This window comes from Lontra canadensis, unplaced genomic scaffold (genome assembly GCF_010015895.1).
Source record: "Lontra canadensis isolate GAN:19392208 unplaced genomic scaffold, GSC_riverotter_1.0 scaffold1, whole genome shotgun sequence".
Taxonomy (NCBI): domain Eukaryota; kingdom Metazoa; phylum Chordata; class Mammalia; order Carnivora; family Mustelidae; genus Lontra; species Lontra canadensis.
The window spans coordinates 126,328,588-126,353,575 of record NW_022630995.1 but is presented as its reverse complement, the minus strand read 5'-3'; the positions used below and the strand labels follow the sequence as shown (position 1 = coordinate 126,353,575).

General features: G+C 35.4%; 1 protein-coding gene across 17 annotated transcripts in view; it reads right to left on the bottom strand.

The window, feature by feature from the left end:
• Positions 1-24,988, bottom strand: part of RAPGEF2 (Rap guanine nucleotide exchange factor 2) — a 232,365-nt gene that overhangs the window by 24,224 nt on the left and 183,153 nt on the right. For all 17 annotated transcript variants that reach the window (XM_032863210.1, XM_032863228.1, XM_032863219.1 and 14 more), the window contains 6 exons: positions 24,141-24,272; positions 18,977-19,154; positions 9,894-10,030; positions 9,087-9,245; positions 2,985-3,137; positions 2,543-2,707 (listed from right to left, as the gene is read on the bottom strand). In XM_032863210.1, coding sequence (XP_032719101.1) covers positions 2,543-2,707; positions 2,985-3,137; positions 9,087-9,245; positions 9,894-10,030; positions 18,977-19,154; positions 24,141-24,272 — 924 coding nt within the window. The remainder of the gene's footprint in view (positions 1-2,542; positions 2,708-2,984; positions 3,138-9,086; positions 9,246-9,893; positions 10,031-18,976; positions 19,155-24,140; positions 24,273-24,988) is intronic.

Sequence of the window (24,988 nt, the reverse complement as noted above, 5' to 3'; positions counted from 1 at the left end):
AGAAACTATAAAATAATAGCAGAGGGCAGAATAGATAAAAGGAATGAATAGTATTAGGCCTAGAAAGATCTATAAGGGAACAAACTGTAAAAGGAAGGAACTAGCTGGGAGTTATTGGGAATTACATCTTACTTGCTGACATTAAATTTAGGAGACTTTTGGGTACCTGGGTGGCTCAGTGGGTTAAAGCCTCTGCCTTTGGCTCAGGTCATGATCCAGGGTCCTGGGATCGAGCCCCACATTGGTGTCTCTGTTCAGTAGGGAGCCTGCTTCCCCCACCCACCTCTGCCTGCCTCTCTGCCTACTTGTGATCTCTGTCAAATAAATAAATAAAATCTTAAAAAAAAAAGATCTAGGAGACTTTTAATATCTATAATTCTTCAGGAAAAATATGTAGCCTTTCTCACACTTTCACACTTGTTTTCGCAGAGCCCTATACCTCCTTTATACAAACGCACAGTTATAGAATATTTGTGTTGTACCCAGCGAGAAGTATGTGACATTCATTAGACTCTAAGTTCCACATGGACAGCTTTATCTGTTATGTTCTAAAAACATCCTTAAGACTCACTACAAAGCCTGGAATAGAGTGAATTCTCAACAAAAGTTTACTAAATGGGGATGCCTGGGACAGTGCTGGGCATGGAGCCTGCTTAAGATTCTCTCTCTCTCCTCCTCCTCTGCTCCCCACTGGTGCATTCTCCCTTAAAAGAAAAAAAAAAAAGTACAACTGTGACTTTTTAAAAAAGATTTTATTTATTTATTTGACAGATATAGAGAGAGCACAAGTAGAGCAGCAAGCAGAGGGAGAAGGAGAAGCAGGCTCTCCGCTGAGCAAGGAGCCCGAAGTGATGCTCGATCCCAGGAACCTGGGATAATGACCTGGGCTGAAGGCAGCTGCTTAACCAACTGAGCCACCCAGGCACCCCTAATTGTGACTTTAAATATAACAGTATTTGTTTTACTTATGAGTTTAATTTTCTAAATTTTAAATAACATAAAAGAAATTTTCCATAGAATTGCTTTCAAACATCTTAACTTTTTAATTACAGTGAGAAAATTAAGCATGGTATTCTTTCAGCAGTAGAGAAACAAAAGAGATGGTATATAGTTTTTTTTTTTTTAAGATTTTATTTATTTAAGAGAGAGAGGGAGAGCATGGACAGGGGAGGGAACAGGTAGAGGGAGAAGCAGACTCCCTGCTGAGCAGGCAGTCCAACACAGGGCTTGACCCCAGAACCCTAGGCAGATACTTCACTGAGCCAAAGGCAGACACTTCACTGACAGAGCCACCCAGGTGCCCACAGTTAATTTTTTTAAAGATATTATTTTTAAGAAATCTCTACGCACATCGTGGGGCTCGAACTTACAAGCTCAAGAGTCGCATGCTCTTCTGACTAAGCCAAACAGGCACCCTGGTATATAGTTAATTTTTAACTACAGTTAAAATACTATTTCTAGTTAAAATATACTTAGGAGTCAAGTTTTGATATTTATATTAATTTTTGGTCATTTACTATCACTGTTGTCCATTTTTCAAGTTTAGGAAACCCAGAAGATTACCTCTCTTGAAACTATATCTAACATATAACCTTTTCATAAAATTAAAATTTTGCAGCTAAGAAGCCAACTTAAAAGTCTTACTAGCCTATTAGAGGTTATAAAATGGAGATTCATAAATCATAAGTTGAAAACTACCAAATACCACCAACAAACAACATTTAAGATGCAGTATGTGTCAAGAGGTATTAAGTTAATTGAGTCAAGGACTACAAAAAGAACTTTATTTCTATTATTCCTAATAATAGGAATTATTAAGGCCGCTAATTATTCATTTTAAAGTAAATAAGTGATTCTCAGGAGGGTCAGATGACACATAAAGTACATGGCAGAGTTAACACTCAAACTAAGTTTTGACAGCTGGAGAGTTTGGCTCAGTTGTCGTAAGCTTAGGACTCTTGGAATATGAAATGAAAAGCTTCGCTGTCCTAATGATTTCTCTAAGGCCACAGAACTAGTTAGTGGCAGAACCAGCAGGAGGACTTCGGGGCTTTTCACTGTTGGTCTCCTATTCTGGATCTTCCCGTCGGTCTTCCCCAGTCTGTCTCATGTAAGTTAGACCCACATGGAAAGGAAACATTGGGTACAGGCAATGATTAACTCTCACACCTCATAAGAGTATGTAATTTATAATCTAATCCGGCCTTGACAGAGCTCTCAGTAGCTGCTACAGAAGTCTGTTCAGAACTGTGTTCCTGGGGTGTACCGACCAGCAACGCTTATAATAAAATGCTGCTTGGGTGCCAATTTAAAAACTGTAACTTTCACCCAGCATACACTGACCATTTGCCCAAGTAAAGAATGCAGATTCCAATGGAACTCAGGAGTTTGGAGGTTGCACCATTTTTGGGGGTTAAAAAGTACATTCTCTTACTCCATTAAAATAATTTGAACATTATTGGTGTGACAAATATTAAAGTATCCTTAAGTTTATATCTGAATATTTCATATTTAGAAGCCAAACTAGAATATATTTTCTAACCTTATCCCTGAGGCTCGGGTCATTAAACCACTCCAATAACTTTTTGCCCACTTCCATCGGGCTAGAAAGAAAAGTCCTATAGGTCAACAGGAAGTCCTCTATGAATGTTGGGTCCACCACCGAATGCTCTTCGACTAAATGCATTGTTAATCTCTCTGAGGTGCCCTGTAACAAATAAAAGATTTAATCACTATCCTGCATAAATACCATCTATATGGTACCTTAATTCCAAATTTTCAACATAAGATGAACTGGGTAGTAATATATACCACAATTTATAAAACTGCTGTTCATCAGGCAGTATAAAGATTTTTCTTAACAACTGATAACTTTTAAGAGAAATTATACACAAAAATGTGGCACGTGGAAATCTTGAGTGGTCATAACTAACTGATATTACCAAAAACATCCTTCCCACAAGATGGAGGCATGTCAGTCTTACCTTGATGACGATGTGCCCCTTTCTTGTTCCAGTTCTATCGAGTTCTCGGTGTTCTTTTACCATAACAATTTCTCCTTCCTCCTCAACTTTTTGCATGTTCTTTTCTACTTGGTTGAGGATACGGCAGTAATCTTGCTGGGCTATACAGACAAACTGGAATAAAACAGAAGTCACATGTTACTGATGAAGTGCTTGCAAGAGACCTAGCAGTACTAATAATTCAGTGTTTTAATTATTTAACACTGACATTTTTCCACGTCTCTTCCATACCCTCTAAATGAACGCAGTAATGAACCTTAATCAGACTTCTCTACTTTTTAATGTATTTCTTCCTTGGTCAAATTAAGTTTCATTTTTAGCATATTTATATGGACTTTATATTAAAAATCCTAACAATTTTAAAAATCAGAAGATAAAATTAGAAGAGTTCTTTTTCATATGCCTCTTCTTTGATGGTGGAATCTTAGGAGGGAAAATTTAAAAACACAATTGCCATTTAGTGGGTTTTACAAGTTAGAAAAGATTTTAAAAGCAACAATTTAAAAATAAAGATGGTTTTAATAAAATATCAAAATTCAAAGACACCTTGGAATAGATATTATAAATTTGCTAATTATATTGATAAGAAATCAGTTTAGAAAGTTTATTCAACAACTGTAGCCCTGAAACAAATACATTATGTTAATTAAAAAAATAAATTAAAAAGTTTATTCAAAAAAGTCCACAAAACAAGCCACCTACTTGTTAAACTTAAGTCATTATTCTTTGTAACGAGTATTAAGAGTAATCCTTATTCTTAAAAAAAAGTTAAAAAATAATATGCACATCAAGCCATCATCCCAAATATAAAGAATCTCAGGGCTTAGGGCAAACCACTAAATTACATTTCTTAGTAATTTTAAAAAGAAAGTGAAGAATGAATTATACAAATCATTTAATTGCATAAAATAACCAGAAACCAGTGAGGAGGAGATAAGAGTTAGATTCTAAAGTAAGAAAGAAAGAATCATTGTCTTCTCTGAATTTTGAAGAATTGTATTCTCATTTTGCAAATGAAAAAAGCAAGGACTTTTCTTTTTCTCCCTTAATGTGAAAAGATTTTAAAAAAAGGGGGATGGTTAAATTACAGCCTATAGAAGATAAAATATGACACAGCCATCCAAAATCATATTTTCACAGAATATTTACAATTTTGGCTTAATGTTCATAATAGCATATTAATTTTTTTAAAAGATGCAAAACCAAATGTTTTAATAACTATAATGAAGACAACATGATCATCATCATTTTGTGGTAGCCTTATAGGAACTTTCTCATTTTATCCTCCTTATCATCCCATAATGAAGGTAATACTATTATCCTCTTTGTACAGATGAAGAAACATCTGTACCAATAGCCTGCTGATTTGCCCAGGGTCTCATAGTTACACACATGCTAATCAAAAAAAAAAAAAAAATATATATATACACACACACACACACACACACACACACATGCACATCAAAATCTTGGAGTGAAATATAACAAAGTGTTTAATCACTATTGTTTCTGAGCAGTGCAAATTATAAGTGACTTTCATTTTATTTAAAATACTTTTCTATATTTTCCATACTTTCTGTATAATCAGTAAAATTTTTTTAAAAGAAATAGCAGTGTTTCATACTTGAGAAATAGCATATTACAATTTTTAAAAAAGATTTTATTTATTTATTTGACAGAGAGAGAGAGATCACAAGTAGGGAGAGAGGCAGGCAGAGAGAGAGGGGGAAGCAGGATCCCTGCTAAGAAAGAGGGCCCTTCCCAGAGAGCCCAATGCGGGGCTTGATTCCAGGATCCTGAGACCAGGACCTGAGCCAAAGGCAGAGGCTTAACCCACTGAGCCACCCAGGCGCCCCAGCACATTACAATATTAAGTTCCTTTCAGAGCTAGCTGATAGAATCCCATTAATTTTTCAATTAAGAATTTGGAATCAAAAAGTTAAAATTAAAAAGACAGGCTTTTCTTGTAATTAAATATAGTTTAATTTTTCTTTAAACCTTAAAAACAAAACACATTTCTGTAACATTGACCACAGGTGTATGTATGTTTTAAAATATGTGGTCCTTAGTTCCTTGTCTCAAATATAGGTAATTTTTTTCTTTTTATAGGGCACCAAAATTGCTTGCTCTCTATGCCTCCAAATAATGTCAGGTGACCTTTTCTTATACTCAGTTTCAGAGAAAATAATTACAAATTGTATTTTCTCATTTATCTCCTAAAAAAAGAAATACATCTATGAGTTAAAAGGAGTAAGTAAACAGAGAAAAGAATGCTTTTAGAAGACAAACATACTAAAATTAACACTGACTAAGTTAAACTGATTTAAGGAAATTAGAATAAGCTTGTTTTGAAATGCTTAATGCCTAGAGAGACATTTTTGGTATTTCTTCTGTACCAAACTGAAGAGTATCATCCAAAAAGAAAATAAAACCCAACTGAATTTCTAATATGGCCACATATATTTAAAAAGAAATACATTTTAGATGAAAACATTTATCTACATTTTTATTAGCAGTTTTAGTTTTGCTTTAAGAAGTTTATAGATCTAATAAATTCATGTGTAAAACATAATTTAAATTGGTATGATGAAGCCAGATGAAAAACTGTAAATTATGTATATAATTTTTTTGGTAAGGTTTTATACTTTCAGATAGCTGTTAACACATGATAACACCTTGGCATTCTGATATAAAATAAAAATTCAAACAAGATTTTGCTTATACAAGGCCAAAGGCAATTCATATTGCAGGATTGGTTTTGTGGCATAAGACATCACAACTGGTATGTAGAAGAAAAATTACAGATGTTGAAGGGATGAAGTAAAATTAAGCTTCAACCCTAATACAGTATTGTTAACTTTCGATGTATCCAGGCAACTTTCTCTAAAACTACTTAAATTCCAAGTGTCAGTTTCCATGGTCTCTGAACAAGGTGTGTTTAACAGGTTTACCTTAACAGGTTAGATCTATTTAAACTGGGGCACTTTGCTGTCTGTAAGGAAAGTTCATACTTAATTGTTCACACAGGTATCCACGGTGTTCATTGAAGGGTGTAGGGCAGGGTTAAGCAATGCCTGATGTGTCACTGGCAGACCGAAGACAGGCAGTGGAGAAGGAAAAAGGGAGAAGGAAAAGGAGAGTAGGAGAGTAGAAGAGGAGGAAAGGAAAAGAGGGATAGGAGGTGAGAAGAAGAATAGAAAAAGGCACGTATGGGAAATGGAAAACCATTACCAATCACTAAGTACCTATATGTATCTATATGTTGCCCTGCTTTTATCCTTCAAACGGGACAGGGGAAGAAGTATAGACAATGGAAGGAAAGAACTGAAAGAAGAGCATACAAAGGAGGGATCCGGAGCAAAATACAACTTTGAGCATGTCTTGGGATCCAAATAAACAGAAATAAATATTAAGTTTAGTCCACACATTGTAAGCCACTTAGGCTTATTATGAACGCAACTTAATTATCACATTACCCAATGTTTATTTTCGGAACCCACTGCAAGGTAAGAAAATTAAGACCAGTCCTAGGCAAAGCTGCTTCTTGGTAAAAAGAACACCATTTTTATTTCATTCAATAAATATTAGTTCCTATAGTGTGCTCAGGGGAATGATATAAACTTATGGAGGCCATCTTATGGCTGAATGAAAAATATGATTCTCACTCTTTCCTCCACCTCCTCTAACAAGAGGATGATCTGACATGTTACTTTCTGAGGGATATAAGACATTTTAGCAGAAATACACTAAACTCCTAGATCAAAACAAGCATTTACATTAAATGGTCTAACTTTTATTCTCCATCCTTGTTTAACTGCTGAGGGAGTGAATGTCAGATCAGTCAGTGGAGGTATAAGCCTGATTCTTGAAACCCCTGGTTTAACATGTTCCTTTTACAGTGGCTTAGAGTGGAGTGGAGTGGAGGAAAGAGACTCTCTGAGGCAGATACCTCACCTTTGACCTACTTTGTGTATCTGGCAACCTCTTATCAGGAGCTATAGGCGTCTAGGTATTTTCATCAGAATTTTCTTTTGGGTCTATCTTGCTAACACTGGGTTTCCCACCAATTCCTCATCCAGTAAATGGATTAGACTATACTCCTTGACATCTACTTTCTCTTCCTTTTCCAGAACTCCCAGATAAATATTTAATGTTACCTGGTATATTTTATATTTCTGAAGCACTCTGTAATACTCAGCCATATAACATTTTTATCAATTATTCTAATACATTTCTATGCCTCTAATATAATTTCAGTTCCATGATTACAAATTTCTAGCAAAAGTGGCTGGCCAATTAAGACATATTAATGTAATCAATGAATTCTCAGAAATAAAGTTACTTTTTAACTTGCCCTTTATGGGCAGAAACTCTGACTAAAATGCTCTAGTAATGCCAACATGTCCCAGAGAGGAACTGATAAGAGATAATAGAATGGGGAAACCTTTAACAAATTTCTAGTTTTTTTAGACTAAGTATGGCTTTATTATTTTGGGGAGTATAGTTCCAGAGCTGAAAAATCATATATGATTGCTTTTACAAACACATTTCCAGGCCAAATAAAGACTTCAAGATTTACCTACCATTTTGTTTTCTTCTATTATGCTAAATAATTGAGAGTTGACTATATTTAGAATGTTCTTCTGGCCTTACTATTCAAAACAATGAACACAGCCATTTATTTTTTTCTCAACAGTGCTTACTGAAATAATTATTTGGCAACATTATTCAGATTCTCTAGCTAAGATCATTTTATTTATAGCCCATGGTCACTTTCTCTTTTGGTAAGTAAAATGTTTAAAATGAAAATTTAAATGGGTACTATTTTACATTTATCAGACACAATAAAAATTCAGTGATGTTCTTTCAGAAAAAAGTATACTCAGATGTATTTCAGACTACAGACTAATAAATACAATGAGCACTTAACTTTAATTAGTCTAAGTCAAATCTTTGGGTTTATTTATATTAAAATATTTTATCTTTCAAAGACTTCTTTTTTCAGAAGAAAACACATAAATAATAAAACTTGGTAACACAAGTATCTTAAATTTATTTCTTACTAATACAAAGGTTACCAGTTATAATCAATTTAATTATAATCTAAATCTAATTAAAATCTAAATTTCATATTTGGTCTCCATATTTTCTCTAGTCTTTTATTAAATGCTTTTAAATAATGAATATTAACATAATATCAACACTAACATTTTTCCTTTGCTATCAAGTATTTTCTTTTAATTAGCATTACTTTTTTATTAGCAAGTTCTACTGATTCATACTATGATTAATTTACATGACTTCTAAATCAATTCCTTATTTTATAGGTATTTAAATAAAAACACTGGGGTGCCTGGGTGGCTTAGTTGGTTAAGTATCTGCCTTCAGCTCAGGTCATGATCCCAGGGTCCTGGAATTGAGCCCCACACCTGGCTCCTTGCTCAGTGGGGAGCCTGCTTCTTCCTCTGCCTGCAGCTCCCCCTGCTTGTGCTCTCTCTCTGACAAATAAATAAGATCTTAAAAAAAAATAAGATTCTGAAAATAAATAAAAACAATGCATAACTGTATCACATCTTTATTAATCTACTTATTTCTTTTCATAACAGATGTTTTACTTCTATTTTTTCATGAACAGATTATAAAAATATTAATGAAAAATTTAAAATACCATAGAACACTTTTAATAAAAAATATATATACAACACCTAGTTATGCGGGGTCCAAACAACTTTCTTTCTTTCTTTCTTTCTTTATTTATTTATTTTAAGTAAGCTCTGTGTCCAGTGTAGGGCTTAAACTCTTGATCTGAGATCAAGAGTCACATGTTCTATGGACCAAGCCAGCCAGGTGCCCTGAGTCCAAACAACTTTAAGGAAGATTAATATTTAATTTCCTGGGGCATGGTAACACTAAAAGTAATAGTTCTAATTTAAGATATTATTTATAACTCTAAAAAATGACCTATTTATATAGGCAGAAAAATTTTACCCCAATGGCATATAGGTGTTAAGCACAAAATATACATTTTTTTTCAAAATATACATTTTTAATGATATTTCATACCTGGCAGTCATCCACTTTCGTTCTCATTACTCCTTTCATGTATTCTTTGTCCATGGTAGGAGAGACACCGAAACTATTTCCCATACATAATATTTCTGCTTTTCCATCTGGATAAGTTACTTCCACAGAACCATTCAGAATCACTGACCAAGAATCCAGCTAATTCAAAAAAATGAAGACAAAGCAGAAAATCATGGTCATGCAACTATTAATGCTAGAATGGTTCCTACAAATGATTTAGCAGATCTTTCACCTTAAGGATGGAATAACTCAAGGAAAATGAACTGTTTACTAAACTCAAAGAACAAGGAATAAAGCAAAGCACAGTTGTTTTCCACACATATCTGTGTTTTCCACACACCTAGCAAAGGGTGCTTGCCATTCTGCTCTTTTAATTTGACCTCGGACGCTTTTCTCTAAAATAACACAAGGAAAAAGAAGTCTTCTGCTCCCCAAAACATATGTAAGCAATATCAAATGATCACCATTGTCTCAATAAGATCATTTTATTCTGACAAAAGACATATTATGAACATTCAAAGTTACAAAAATCTGAAAAGTTAATACATCAAAGTATTTCTATCAGTATCATATGAAATATTATTATAAAAAATAGTGGATTTGGAATACTTTGACATAATAAGTATATCATAATTCTTGAATTATTCAAATTAATTGTTGCTTATTTTTTTAAGAGGAAGAAATAAGAATTTTTTTGTGTATATTTGTGTATCTTTTGTGTATAACAGCAAATTGTTGAGAGACCCTCAAACAGAAACTTTTTAAGTGGTGGCAATGTTCACTGACCTCTTCACCATCATTTAACACTATGGTCCCAGCTCTTTCCACCACTGCAAACACCATCACGGCACAGAGTTCTCGTCTCACTGACATTGTCATATTGGCAAAAGCAGGCAACTGGTGCATAAATTCTAAGAGTTGTTCTGAAAGGCAAAAGATATTGTAAACATTACAACTTTTTTAAAAGCAAACATTCAAAAAGAATGCTAAAGGTTCTTTTTAAACGTCCTACAAATGTGCCCACTGGAAAATATAATTACTTCAAATATTGTTAGTACAAAAGTTGGATTTCTTGCAGGTATACAAAGAATTGTCACTGTGGAAATGGTGACATTTACTTACTGATTTAGTAACAACAGTATACACTATAATTCAAATTCTAATGGGAATGAAGAAATTAACAAACTTCAAATGGTAAATTTCTATTGAAAATGAACTATGATCTTATTAAGGCTAATTAAAGCTGAAATGAAATAAAGCTCTGAGAATTCTCCAAGAAGTCAGTAGGTCTATCTAGTGTCTTCTGGGCAAGTAGATGTCCAAAACAGCAGAAATAACCTCTCTTAATCTAAAGCTAGTCCAGGATTTAGAATCCAAAGGATAAATTTGATGAATGAAGACAAACCTATCAAAATTAATCAACTAAAAAAATTTACAACATTATGTGAGAAATAAAATGGAAATTTATATATTATTTTTTATTCCACAGACTGGCCAAAAAAGAGAAAAGTATGAACACTCTTCCTGTTGGCAATGCTGTGGAGAAACAGCTTAAACTTTGATACATTTCTAGCTGTTGACAAGATGGATGACTTCATAGTCTTTTCTAGTCCTGTGGTCTCTATTTTTAATTTTCTCTATTATTAGGTAGCTTTACTAACTACTTACTAAATGCTTTCCTTACTCTTCACCATAGCTCCATGAGGCACATGTTTTCTTTCTCATTTCACGGGGGGAAGCGTGCTCAAAGTCATATAATTAGGAGGTGGCAGTGATATGATTCAGGACTGCCTGCCTGCCAAAGCTTCTGCTGGACATTATAGGTAGTGATAAAGAACACAAGGTGAATGGCAGACTTCATTTGAATACTTATTAGTTCTATTACTTTGGAAAAGCTGACTGATTCCCTTTAGCATGTTTCTGTCATTTGTGAAAGAACAATATATAGTTGAGACAATAAAATAAAATAGAGATAATAAAGTCCTTAGCACAGAGTAAATAATAAATAAGAACTGCTATTCTTATCATTATTATCATATGTCATTCAAACTTTTAGCTAAGTAAAATTCTGGTACATTTTTCTTGTCTTCACATAATGAAACTGTCCCTATGCATATTCCATCAATCTGTTAGGATTTAGTGACATATTTTATGTTTTCAGATATACAGTAGCTTGTTAATTGCAAGAACAACACAGAATAGAAAGATATATTCTGTGAAAACATTACATTTCCAGAAGGTCAGACTAAGTGTTCTTCTCTGGTCCAGCTGGATAATGTCTCTTCTGATTAGACTCTAAGTCATCCCTCCTGTATAAGACTTTTCATAACACAGGGTAGCTTCAGAATCAGAGTTAACAATGGTAGGTGGTATTCAGTGTTCTTAAACCTGACCCAGACTGCTGTGCCAAGAAATTAATTTACTGTTGCAAACCAGCATTTTTTTTTTTTGCAACCAATCTTTAAAAAAAAAAAAAAGAAAAAGAAAAAGAGAATCAAAGCACATCACTTATAAAATGAATTCTGTTTAATGAAACTTTTATTTCTGGAATGAATAGGTGCCTTTGTGTCATGCCATAAAGTATATCTATTCCTGGGCACAGTGATAAAGCAATTTCTAATGCTACTTCAAGAGGTGATCCACATCTATTATATATGGGAGGTAAGAATCATTGTTTTACAAATGCACGGACCTTTTGATTTGAAATATAAAAGCCAATGTATAAACCCAGGTTCCCTGACTCACCTATCACTGTTGGTTCTGCAGTTACCAGCTCTGCTTTCTTCAGCTATCAGTCCCCTACCCCTCACCATAAGGTATTAGAATATTATCTATAGAACACATATTTTGCTTCCCCCCCCCATTGATACTGAATTTCCTTGGACAAATGAAGATTTACGGCCTTAAGAAAATATGGGACTGGAAGTTGTCAGAAAGGTCTTAAATTTAACATAATATGTTTAGGCAACAATAAGTCAAATCACAACCACATATATGACTGAAGAATATGAAACTTATGAATATAAAGTATAAAAATATATTCAACGAGGAGCTTCTGGGTGGCTCAGTTAGTTAAGCATCTATCTGTCTTTGGCTCAGGTCATGATCCCAGGGTCCTTGGATTAAGCCCTGTGTCAGGCTCCCTGCTCAGCGGGGAGCCGGCTTCTCCTTCTGCCCATCCCCTATTCATGCTCTCTCTTGCTCTCTCAAAATAAATAAAACCTTTACAAAAATATATTCAACTAATATTTGTTATAATGATTTGAAATATCTTGCGTAGAAACTATTCTTGATTTTTGGAAGATTCCTGCTCATTAGTGGGTCATGAAATCAAGTTGTGCTATATGAATAATGACTAACATTAAAAAAAAAGATATGATAGGATAGGAAATATCTGTGTATCACACATAATATAAATAATAAAAAGAGAGAAAAGAAATAATTATAGTCATGTACATGATTCTTTAGCCTCAGTTGAAAAACTAAAAATAAATAAATGCTTAGCCAGATGATATCAAAGAGTTTTTGACTCTCAAAGAGTCAATAATGGTATTTCTGGTTTTGTAGTAACTTCTGTTTATTACGCTAGAGAATTAGAGCAATTAAAAAAGTAAAAAAAATTCTATCATAACCTTCAATAAATACATAAATATGAAATGAAGCATTTGGCTGTCAGGACTCAACATAAACTCTGGTAATGCCACTGGGATCACACAGATATTAAGGAATTCCATCTGGGATGAATAAAAAGATAGTTTCTAGGACATGGAAAGCAGCAGTCATGGATTGGAGAAGCAGGACTACTTTCTTCTATATTGCTTGGAAATATCTATTAGAATCATATATTAACTAATACTATTTTATCTTATTAGGAAAGGAATACTTCTCCTCATGACAAAGACATTTTTAAAAACTTTTTTCTAGTAAGTGTGACATACAGAAAACCCAGATAATTAACTTACAGACATCATAAGCTACATCAGTATAGAAATTAATTTATCTTATTTGCTTTGCTTTAATTTTGTGTAAGAAATGATTACTATTAAGATTTTTTTTTTTAAATCTGTGGAGTTTTTTGGTGGTATGTTGAAGGGGAGAAAAAAGAATTCTTTGGAAGGGAACTTGGAAGTGGGTCTCTACCCTAATGTGTCAAGGCATCAAAACAAAAAATTAAATTTACAACCATTCAGTAATTGAGGACCTACAAAGGTATGAGTTGGAGGGCATAAATCAATAAAGTCCCTTCCTTCAAAGCACTGAAACAAAGGACTGAAACACACCCAAGAATCTATGGGAATCCAAAAGCAATTTTAATTCTTGCAGTTTTTAAAATATGATCAAATATTAGCAATTTCATTTGATTCAACTTAGATGCTCCCCCCCCACCCAGATACACTATCCCTTCCCCCTTTTTTTGTGGGGGTAGAGGAAGGTGGTTAGGAAGAGATGTATCCAGAGAAAGCATCAATTATGTAGAAGGTTGTAGTTTATATGAAAGGTGTGTACTATAACTAAATACTGGAAGGTGAGTTAGATTTAATAAAAGAAATAGCAAAAGAGCTAAAGCGTTCTCACATGTGGTTCTGTTTTAGGGAGTTAGAATATAAGATCTTACAAATCTCTTGTAGGCGAAGTACTCCTTAGGTCTTATCTTTAATAATAATGGTTTATTGTTTTAATTAATATTATATTGAAAGAAGCAAGCATCAGCATCATCACACCTTACAAGTGAATTGGTATTCAAATAAATGTTATTCACTGGAGATTATATCAACAAGTCCATTAAGAAAAAAGATAGCTTTGTATTCTTCTGTAGGAATCAGCATAGCTTTTGCTTTCCAGAAACTGTGGAAGCTTCTTAGATATGAAGTGAAAATTTTAAATTTCCAGGAATGACATTTTTAATAGTCATTATTTTCTTCCATAACTATACTAAAATGAACATATTCAAAAAGATGATACATTAATTTACAAAATAATAATTTCCACATCAATCTGTTCATAAGCAGTGTTCAACCTCATTAAAAAAAACCTGAACAAGGATTTTGGATTAAGATGGCAAACTGAACACACTTCCAACTTCACTTTCTCTTTAAAACTACAATAGAAAGATTTGTGAAAAGAAGTCGGCAAGGACAAAGAGAATAGGACAGTGAAGTACAACTTTGGATGCTGGAAGCCAAATGTATGTGTATGTGGTATCAGACATGAGTGAGTGAAACCCACTGTTTTCAGCAGGTAAAAGAAAACCACTTTCATTTATGCTGCAGAACCCTCAAAACCCTTGTGATTGAGTTCTAGCTTCAGAGCATTGTGGTCTGAAAATATGCAGGGAATGATCCCAATCTTTTGATACCGGTTGAGACCTGATTTAGGACCGAGGATGTGATCTATTCTGGAGAATGTTCCATGTGCACTAGAGAAGAATGTGTATTCTGTTGCTTTGGGATGAAATGTTCTGAATATATCTGCGATGTCCATCTGGTCCAGTGTGTCATTTAAGGCCTTTATTTCCTTGTTGATCTTTTGCTTGGATGATCTGTCCATTTCAGTGAGGGCAGTGTTAAAGTCCCCTACTATTATTGTATTATTGTCGATGTGTTTCTTTGATTTTGTTATTAATTGGTTTATATAGTTGGCTGCTCCTTTGTTAGGGGCATAGATATTTACAATTGTTAGATCTTCTTGTTGGACAGATCCTTTGAGTATGATAGAGTGTCCTTCCTCATCTCTTATTATAGGCTTTGGCTTAAAATCTAATTGATCTGATATAAGGATTGCCACTCCTGCTTTCTTCTGATGTCCATTAGCATGGTAAATTCTTTTCCACCCCCTCACTTTAAATCTGGAGGTGTCTTCGGGTTTAAAATGAGTTTCTTGTAGGCAACATATAGATGGATTTTGTGTTTTTATCCATTCTGATACCCTGTGTCTTTTGATTGGGGCATTTAGCCCATTAACATTCAGGGTAACTATTGAGAGATATGAATTTAGTGCCATTGTATTGCCTGTAAGGTGACTGTTATTGTATATTGTTTCTGTTCCTTTCTGATCTACTACTTTTAGGCTCTCTCTTTGCTTAGAGGACCCCTTTCAATATTTCCTGTAGAGCTGGCTTGATGTTTGCAAATTCTTTCAGTTTTTGTTTGTCCTGGAAGCTTTTAATCTCTCCTTCTATTTTCAATGATAGCCTAGCTGGATATAGTATTCTTGGCTGCATGTTTTTCTGGTTTAGTACTCTGAATATATCATTCCAGCTCTTTCTGGCCTGCCAGGTCTCTGTGGATAAGTCTGCTGCCAATCTAATATTTTTACCATTGTATGTTACAGACTTCTTCTCCCGGGCTGCTTTCAGGATTTTCTCTTTGTCACTAAGACTTGTAAATTTGACTATTAGGTGATGGGGTGTGGACCTATTCTTATTGATTTTGAGGGGGGTTCTCTGAACCTCCTGGATTTTGATGCTTGTTCCCTTTGCCATATTGGGGAAATTCTCTCCAATAATTCTCTCCAACATACCTTCTGCTCCCCTCTCTCTTTCTTCTTCTTCTGGAATCCCAATTATTCTAATGTTGTTTCGTCTTATGGTGTCACTTATCTCTCGAATTCTGCCTTCGTGGTCCAGTAGCAGTTTGTCCCTCTTTTGCTCAGCTTCTTTATTCTCTGTCATTTGGTCTTCTATATCACTAATTCTTTCTTCTGCCTCATTTATCCTAGCAGTGAGAGCCTCCATTTTTGATTGCACCTCATTAATAGCTTTTTTTATTTCAACTTGATTAGATTTTAGTTCTTTTATTTCTCCAGAAAGGGCTTTTATATCTCCCGAGAGGGTTTCTCTAATATCTTCCATGCCTTTTTCGAGCCCAGCTAGAACCTTGAGAATCGTCATTCTGAACTCTAGATCTGACATATTACCAATGTCTGTATTGGTTAGGTCCCTAGCCTTTGGTACTGCCTCTTGTTCTTTTTTTTGTGGTGAATTTTTCAGCCTTGTCATTTTGTCCAGATAAGAGTATATGAAGGAGCAAGTAAAATACTAAAAGGGTGGCAACAACCCCAGGAAAATATGCTTTAGCCGAATCAGAAGAGATCCCAAATTGTGAGGGGGGGGGAAGGGGATAAAAAGAGGTTCAAAAAGAAAAAAAAAAAAAAGGAAAAAAGAAACAAATAAAAAAAGAAAACCAATAATGAAAAAATATAAAAAGGAAAAAAATATATATATTAAACTAGTCAAAAAACGTTAAAAAAGAAAAGGGTAAAAGTTAAAAAAAAATTAGAAGACGAGAAAAAAAACTGAAAAAGAAAAAAAAAAATTGAATTAACTGCAAGGCTAAAGAATCATGGGGAGAAAGCCATGAGTTCCGTGCTTTGCTTTCTCCTTCTCTGGAATTCCGCTGCTCTCCTTAGTATTGAAACTGCACTCCTTGTAAGTGAACTTGGTCCCGGCTGGGTTTCTTGTTGATCTTCTGGGGGAGGGGCCTGTTGTAGGGATTCTCAAGTGTCTTTGCCCCAGGCGGAGTTGCACCGCCCTTACCAGGGGCCGGGCTGAGTAATCCGCTAGGGTTTGCTTTCGGGAGCTTTTGTTCCCTGAGCGCTTTCCGTAGAGTCCGGAGGACGGGAATGAAGATGGTGGCCTCCCAGTCTCCGGCCCGGAGGAGCCGAGAGCCCGGGGCCCCACTCCTCAGTGCGCCCTCAGGGAACAGCGCCCAATTACTCCCGTCACCCTGGCCTCCGGCCGCGCTCCGAGCTGACCGAGCCTGCGACCAGTTCAAGGTAACCCCGAGCTGAGAGTCACTCCTCGGCTCCGTCTCTGTAGCCGGCTTCCCCGTTCTAATACCTGCAAGCTCTGTGACACTCAGACACCCCCGATCCTTCTGTGACCCTGCGGGACCTGAGGCCACACTGACCCCGCGTGGGCTTCACCCCGGTTAAGCCTCTGGAGCGATGTCCCTCAGCGGAACAGACTTTTAAAAGTCCTGATTTTGTGCTCCGTTGCTCCGCCGCTTGTCGGGAGCCGGCCCCTCCCCCTGCCGTCTATCTTCCCGTCGCTTTGGATTCACTTCTCCGCCAGTCCTACCTTTCAGAAAGTGGTTGATTTTCTGTTTCTAGAATTGCTGTTCTTCTTCTCTTTGATCTCCCGTTGGATTTGTAGGTGTTTGCAATCTTTAGATAAGCTATCTAGCTGATCTCCCGCTATCTGAAGTAGTCTCAGCTGCTACTTCTCCGCCATCTTGACTCCTCCCCCCAGAAACCTCAAAACCCTCAAAAGACTTACAAACTGTCAGCACCTGTGGAATGGGAGTGGAGGTGGTAGAGAATGAAATGGGCTGGCGTCAGGGATGGACGTCTGTGAAGCCATTAAGTACTCCCCTCCACCAGGAATTACCCAGAAAGGATTAACACAACACATGCTTTATTGGGGTCCACAGACCCAGGTGACTTCCTCTTTTCACCTCCTTCAGGTCTGAGCCCTTTAAAAGGGGCCATTCCATACCAGCCATTCCATCCTGTTCAGTTTATTCCCCAACCTCCATCACTTCCTAATCCCCACTTTATTCTTCAGATTGCAACAGAGCAAGGACCTTAACTGCCTTGCCCCCCACTGAGTTACCAGGACCTAGAAACATGTTCAGTACATCCAATGTGCTCAATCGTATTAGCTGAATAAATTAATGGTTACCAACACGTGATATTCACCTTAAATACCTAGCAATTCCTGTAAATTTTAAAATTACATTTTAAATGTCTAGCCCTAGTTGTTGGTTTTTCTTCCTTAATTTTCTAGCATATGTATATAGTGTAAGTGGTAAAAGATTTTCTTCATGTTTGTTTCCCTCAAAACACATGCAACTGGCCACTCATAACTATGCCCGTGCGGTCCTATATCTAATCCCAATAGATCCAGTTTCTTGAATTTGTCTTCAAATATATATTGGCCCCAAAAGAGTTGGCACAGTGGTAGGAAAGATAATCTGGCTCAGCCAAAGGTGGTTACAGATTCCAGGCCTGTGGTGGAGAGAAAATGCTCAACGAAGTTGCTCTGAGTCCTAGTATTCTAAGGAAGAAGCTGGAGTGCAGAAGGCTCACTCAAACACTACACGGTTATTATATAGTCAGCTTTTGCTCTGATAGAAATATGGGTAAAGGGAACTTCAGGGGGGCACCTGGGTGGCTCACTCATTAAGCGTCTGCCTTCAGCTCAGGTCATGATCCCAGGGTGCTGGCATCAAGCCCTGCATCGGGCTCTCTGCTCAGTGAGAAGCCTATTCTCCCTCTTCCACTCCCCCTGTCACTGTGTCTCTGTCAAATAAATAAAATCTTTAAAAAAAAGAAAAGGGAACTTCAGGGATCAGGAAAACAGACACAAAGCCACTTAGATTTCTAACTTTAGGGTGTACTTCAAGTCTCAACAACCCATAGCTCACAGGCTGCTAACTTGACATTTCATAGTTTTCTCTCACTCAGTCCCATCTTTGTATGGAACCACAGGAGAAGCAAACATGACAATTTTACCAATTGTCATTGACTAGTATTACATACAGAAAACATGAGCTTAACAGGAATAGTGCTCACAAGAAAAATAATAGAAGTAACACTGGAAGACTACTTTTTCTTTTTTTTTTTTTCCATAATCTAAAAAGGGGCTCATGGGGAAGGGTTGTAATTAGGAAGTTTTATTATTTGCACACTCCAGAAAAAAACTGAATCAAATTTATTTTTTTCAACAAATAATAGTTACTGTTTATGCAAGGGAAATTTATAAATTAATTACTTTTTACAGCTTACTATTCTTGGGCTCTATTTTATTAGATCATTTTACCCTAAATTTTTAAAATTGCTCTTAGATTCATCTTCTCATCCAAACTTACCAATGTCATCATCCGTCCTGTCAATTGGATCCTTCTCTAGACAGTCTCTCACAATGTCCCTACTCATCAGAGGATCCGAAGCCCTCTCAATGTCTTCTTCATCATCGTCATCCTCAGAATCCACTGCTGTTTCTGGCAGCCCACTCAGGTCCATATCACCAGCCTCACTTTCTGTGGCCTTAGAAGAGACCAAAGCAATATTTTTTAATTATCTTAAGTAAATCTTTTGTACTCAAAGGAAATAAGAAATATAATTTGAAATATTTAATTTTTAGTATATTTTAGTAAATTTTAATATACTAACTTGTCTATAACTAAGCATGTATTCAGTATCAATATCAAGCACCAGGAACCAGCACTATGTAAAAGGAATTGCTTCAACAAAATAGGAGTGAATTCATATATTACATTTCTAGTTAGAATTAATGATCTTATCTCAATAATTCTGATTTATCTGAGCTGTCATTTGTACTTGAAATAGACTAAAGAAAAAGACAGTGTTTGTTTTTACTCTATTTTTCAAAGAGAATGGCTTAAGCTAAGAATTTAAGGTAACGAGTGATTTTGAGCAATTCCTTCCCCAAAAGAATAGGTGTGAACTTATTAACTCCAAGACTGAACAATTTCTTTCCTATTAGTCCTTATGGAAAAGTGAATCATAAATCAAAGGTAACTTGGTGAGTATGTGAACAAACATTAACATTTAGTGTGACTATCCCAATGTCCACTCTCCAATTATAAATTATCAAAAAATATTAAAAGACCATATGCCTACTGGTAACACACTCTTTCTTCATTCCTCAACACAGGTGACTGTATATCGAATTCCAAGTAATCAAGATATACTCTACTCTAGTACTTGAACGTTTTTTGAGTCACAGTGATCTCTTCAAAATGATCTCTTCTGTTGGGCAATACCAAGGCTAGAATAGTTATCCTATTTAGATCATTCTATGCCTATTGTGATTATCATCTCAATGATACATATGAATGTTATCCTATTACATACCCAGAATTCACTGTTTAAGCATAAAAATGAATTCAATTAAATGTTAACTGTGTAAGTCTTAAACATCACAAACATGTTTTGCATACATACATATTTTTAAAAATAAAATAAATAAAAAAGTGAGACTATAAAATGACTACCCCCACCTCAAGGATCATTTATTGAAAACTCCATCACATTCTTCATTGATCTGTAAGGATTCCTCTATTACATATTAGGTACTTACACATGAATTCCATTTTACTTGACTTCTCTTTTCTATTGATCTATTTCTGAACAACTGTTTCCAGTCCACCAAGCTATTGCTCTGATAATCACACTATGTAGCTAGGATCTTATCATACCTAGAACTGCACTATCTCATATCACTAACTTAGGCATTCCGTTTTCTACTGCCAACAAATTCCTACCTTCAACCACTTTCACCTGTTTCCAAGATAACCCTTTTTCAACTCATGACCTTCAGCCTTCAAGACTCTACTACCTTCTATGCTTCTATGCTACCCTCCAGCTTGTGAACTCTAATATTTCAATCACATTCATTCAATACACCTTTATCCAATGCCCACAATTTCCTGGCTCTAAAGAGAAAATGGAGATGAGACAGAGAAGTTCTGTATCTTCTTGAAACTGTCATCTTAGTAAGCAGACAGAACAACACAGAAAGCAATAATTATTTCAATCAAAATCTAAACAAAAGGATCAGCCAGGAAAGAAACCAAAATGTAGGACCTACTTTTCAGAAAGTAATAAGGAAAGAACTCTCTGAGAAGACAGTACTTAAAAATGAAGGCAGAAAAGGATCAACCTAGGAGAAAACACTCTGGGCAGAAGGCATGCAAAAACAAAGCTCAGCAGTTAAAAAGAGGTTGGCATGTTGCTTCATCCGTCTTTGTGTTACAGTCATTTAACAAAACTCCAGGACTGGATGAAGCCAAGTCTTTGCTTTCTTTTTACTTAACAGGACAGAGGGAAATCACTCTGCATTTGATGGCACCATCTCAACTGAGCTTCCATTACTCTAGACAATTTGCTCTCCTACTCCCTGAAACTTCTACTTCAGAACTTTCTCTGCTTAAAACTCTCAACCTGCCAATCCTCTTACCCTCAACAAATGAACTCACCTCTTCAGAGAGAAAAATTGAAGCCATGAGAGAGAAACACCCTCAACTCCCCAACTCCCCACCCCAAATCCACCATGATAAATATGTACCTTTTAAGATAGAGGAAGGTTACTCGTCTTAAAGCTAGTTATTCCACTTTGCTCTCGAGCCCCCTTCCTCTCACCTTCTCAGAAGTATTATTCTGCCCTTTTCTCTCTGGTACACAGCATTCATCTTCAATCTCTCTGTGCCCATCTCATAAGCATTTATACTCACTTCACTATCACAACGTTCTGACTTAGGAGAAAGCCCTCCTAAGTCAGAATTACACAAAGATTTAATGGCTGCCATGGGAGATAGCTGTCCATCCCTGGAAATGTTCAAGAATAAACTGTATGCTTCACTGATAGAAAAGCAGTATACTAAGTCGGTCAGACATAAATACCATATGATTTCACTCATATACGCAATTTAAGAAACAAAACAGATAAACATTGGGGAATTTAAAAAAAAGAGAGAGCGAGAGGCAAACTATAAGAGAGACTCTTAACTCCAGAGAACAGACTGAGGGTGTCTGGAGGGAGGTGAAGGGGGAGGGGCTAAATGGGTGACGGGTATCAAGGGCACTTGTTCTGATGGGCACTAGGTTTTGTATGGAAGTGATGAATCACTAAATTCTACCCCTGAAACTAATATTACACTTTATGTTAACTGATGAGAATTTAGATAAAAACTTGAAATATTAACAAATGAACATAAAAAAAACCACACACACACACAAATAAAAAGAAAAAGAAGAAGAAAGAAAAGAAAAGCAGTAGAGGATTCAAACACAAGACTAGTCACTGACCCAGGTGCATTTGTCAGGTTCCTTCTCAACTTAAGAATTTCTTATTTAAAAATAATGGGAAGGTCTATCAGGGATCTTTATTAAATGTTTAGTTTTGTATAGCTAATAGCAAATCCTTAAATACACCTATGGATTTTTCCGTATGAAGGATATAAACAGACTACATCCCTACCATCAAATTTGAAATGAATAGCCTTGAAACTCAACTAAAATGAAACAAAATAAACAGGGACCCTCTATTCCATCTATATACTCCAAGATAAAGTCAGGCTGCAGGCAGACCATGTCAGAGCAATTTTGAGTTCTCACCCACAATCTAGATTCTCACATATTTCCTTACCATCAAGAATTTCCTCATGAACGTACACTAGCCTACTCAAGGGTTAAACACATAAAGCTGGAATTCCCTTCAGAATATGCCCCAATAAATTATTTGAATATCTTACTTCATTCTTATTATAAATTTGCCTTCTAGGAGTTCCATTCAGGTTTGTATATACTTCACATCTTTAAAGTGTACAATCATCTTGAAATTTAGAAGACAAGGGCTCTATCATGATATTTCAGTTACCATAAAGTACAGCTTTAGTTATACTATTCACTGTTTTAGGATAAAGGATACTTAAGTAAATGTTTTTAAAAATCAACTTCTAAAAATAGGCAGTACTGGCCGATGGAGGGAGGAGAGCGAAGTTATCCTTATCTGCCACCTTCTCCTCCTCTAACATTTGAAAAATGGGATTACTTCCTAAAATTTTATGTTAACACTTACTGTAAGGTATCTATCTTTGCATTTATATTCCATCGAACTAGAATTTTTAAAAGCTAAAGAGGCAGGTAATATTTCTTATTGCAAAATAATAAATTCTTAATCAGCCAAAAATCTGCAAATAATTGCATTTGTGTCTTTCGGTTATTAGTTGGTAAACTCTCTATAATACCCCTGAATTACAGGAAAGTGTATACCTATTACCTCCTTCAAACAAAACTAATTTTCTAAGATCTACTAAATTTAGAACTTAAATATTTTTGCCCTGATGGTATTCTAAGTGTCTACTTTTAGTATTTTTTTTAATAGAAATTTAGCACTGCCTGAATATTTCAATGATACTAAAACTATCATCTTTCTAAAGGAAAGCATTTCTTGGTCATCTCATTCACAATTCCTAAGAAGCCAGTGTTATGTGCTTTTTATTTGAAACCATCCAAAATCCCATATTAGTAGCATTTATTTAAAGACCTCTCCACAAACGGACCTTTTTTGCATTGTTTTAGTCACTTTTCCCAAATTTGCATATTCTAAGCCATATTCTCTTTCTTCCTTACCAATTAAAATTATTTTGCTTTTAAAACAGTTTTGGAATTCCATAGTCCTAGTTTCTTTTCTATCCATCAGTATCATAAGAATTTATTTTGTACACATAACCAAATCTATACAAAATTTAAAAATGCAAAAAAAATATAATTCATTGATCTAATCATAATAATCTCAAGATTTTAATTAGAAAAACTTACTGTAATGGCATAATTCTGCAGTTTTCCCCTACAGTTTTAATTAAGAATCAAAAACCTTATATGTCTGTAGTCATTTTTATACAATATTTAAAGTCAAGAGAAACATCTCCATTGTAACCACTCTATTTAAAACTCTGATAATTGGGGCGCCTGGCTGACTCAGTGGGTTAAAGCCTCTGCCTTCGGCTCAGGTCATCATCCCAGAGTCCTGGGATCGAGCCCCACATCGGGCTCTCTGCTCAGCAGGGAGCCTGTTTCCTCCTTTCTCTCTGCCTGCTTCTCTGCCTCCTTGTGATCTCTGTCTGTCAAATAAATAAATCTTTAAAAAAAATTTAAATAAAACTGATAATTGGTAATAACAGAGGCAAATACAATTAGACAGTAGTTCTACTCCCTGAAACAAACATATTTTATATGTTATATATATAAAATATATATTATAACATTATAACATAATATGTTGTAACATTTTGTGACATTATATTATAAATATTATAGTAACATATAATAAAATAACATATTATAACACGTAACATTGTAAATAGTATAACATTAACATTTTATGTACCTGTATGTACATATAATACACACATATATATTTATTTTGTAGATCCTCTCAATTAAGAATCATAATACTCCTTGGCATACATAAAAATGAAGCAAATGACAAGGAAAACACTTTCTTACCTGGTAGATATCAGAAAGACTGCTGCTTCCAGAATCACTAGTGATACTACATCCTGAATGGCTAGAAGAAACGTGCGTCACCTGTGGGTGGAGACTATCAGTAAGGTGTAGTTTTGTGAAATCTGCAGGAAGCTATGGAAGGAGCAGGAGAAACGGGATTACAATTGAATCAAGAACTCTTAAGACACTGAAACATTTTATTATATTCTATCTATACCATTACCCAAAAGTACTAGGAAAGATCTTTCATTTTTCAAAATCACAAATTACTAAATATTGTCCAATGTACCAAAAAAATCACAAAATAAATTTTTAAAGTTTATGGACATTCAATGACTCTTAATACTACATTCAGTGTTTAAAGAGGTGGGTTTGGAGGTGCTCACTTGGGTGAGCAATTAATTCAGTGAGTGACAATTTTCTAAGTATACACCACTGGGGAACTTAGTCTACTATTATTTGTTAGCCCCATAAATATAACTTTGAAGCAAGAAATAGCTTAAATAAGAAAACAGATTTGAGGTTCTTATATACCCAAATGCTACTTAAAAGTAAAGAAAAGGGGCGCTTGAGTGGCTCAGTCAGTTAAGTAGCAGAGTGTTGATTTCAGCCCAGGTCATGATCTCAGGGTCCTGACATCAGCCCTCCAAGGAGGACTGGGCATGGAGCCTGCTTAAGATTCTCTCTCTCCTTCCCTCTCTGCCCCTTCCTACCCTCCTGCTCATGGCCTGCTCTCTCTAAAGAAAAGAAAAAGTAAAAAACAAAAATGAGCATTTTAGAATTGACAAAATGTATTGTTATATAAGTAACTGTGTTGAGCTCTATGGAGAAAATAGAAAAGAATGCCT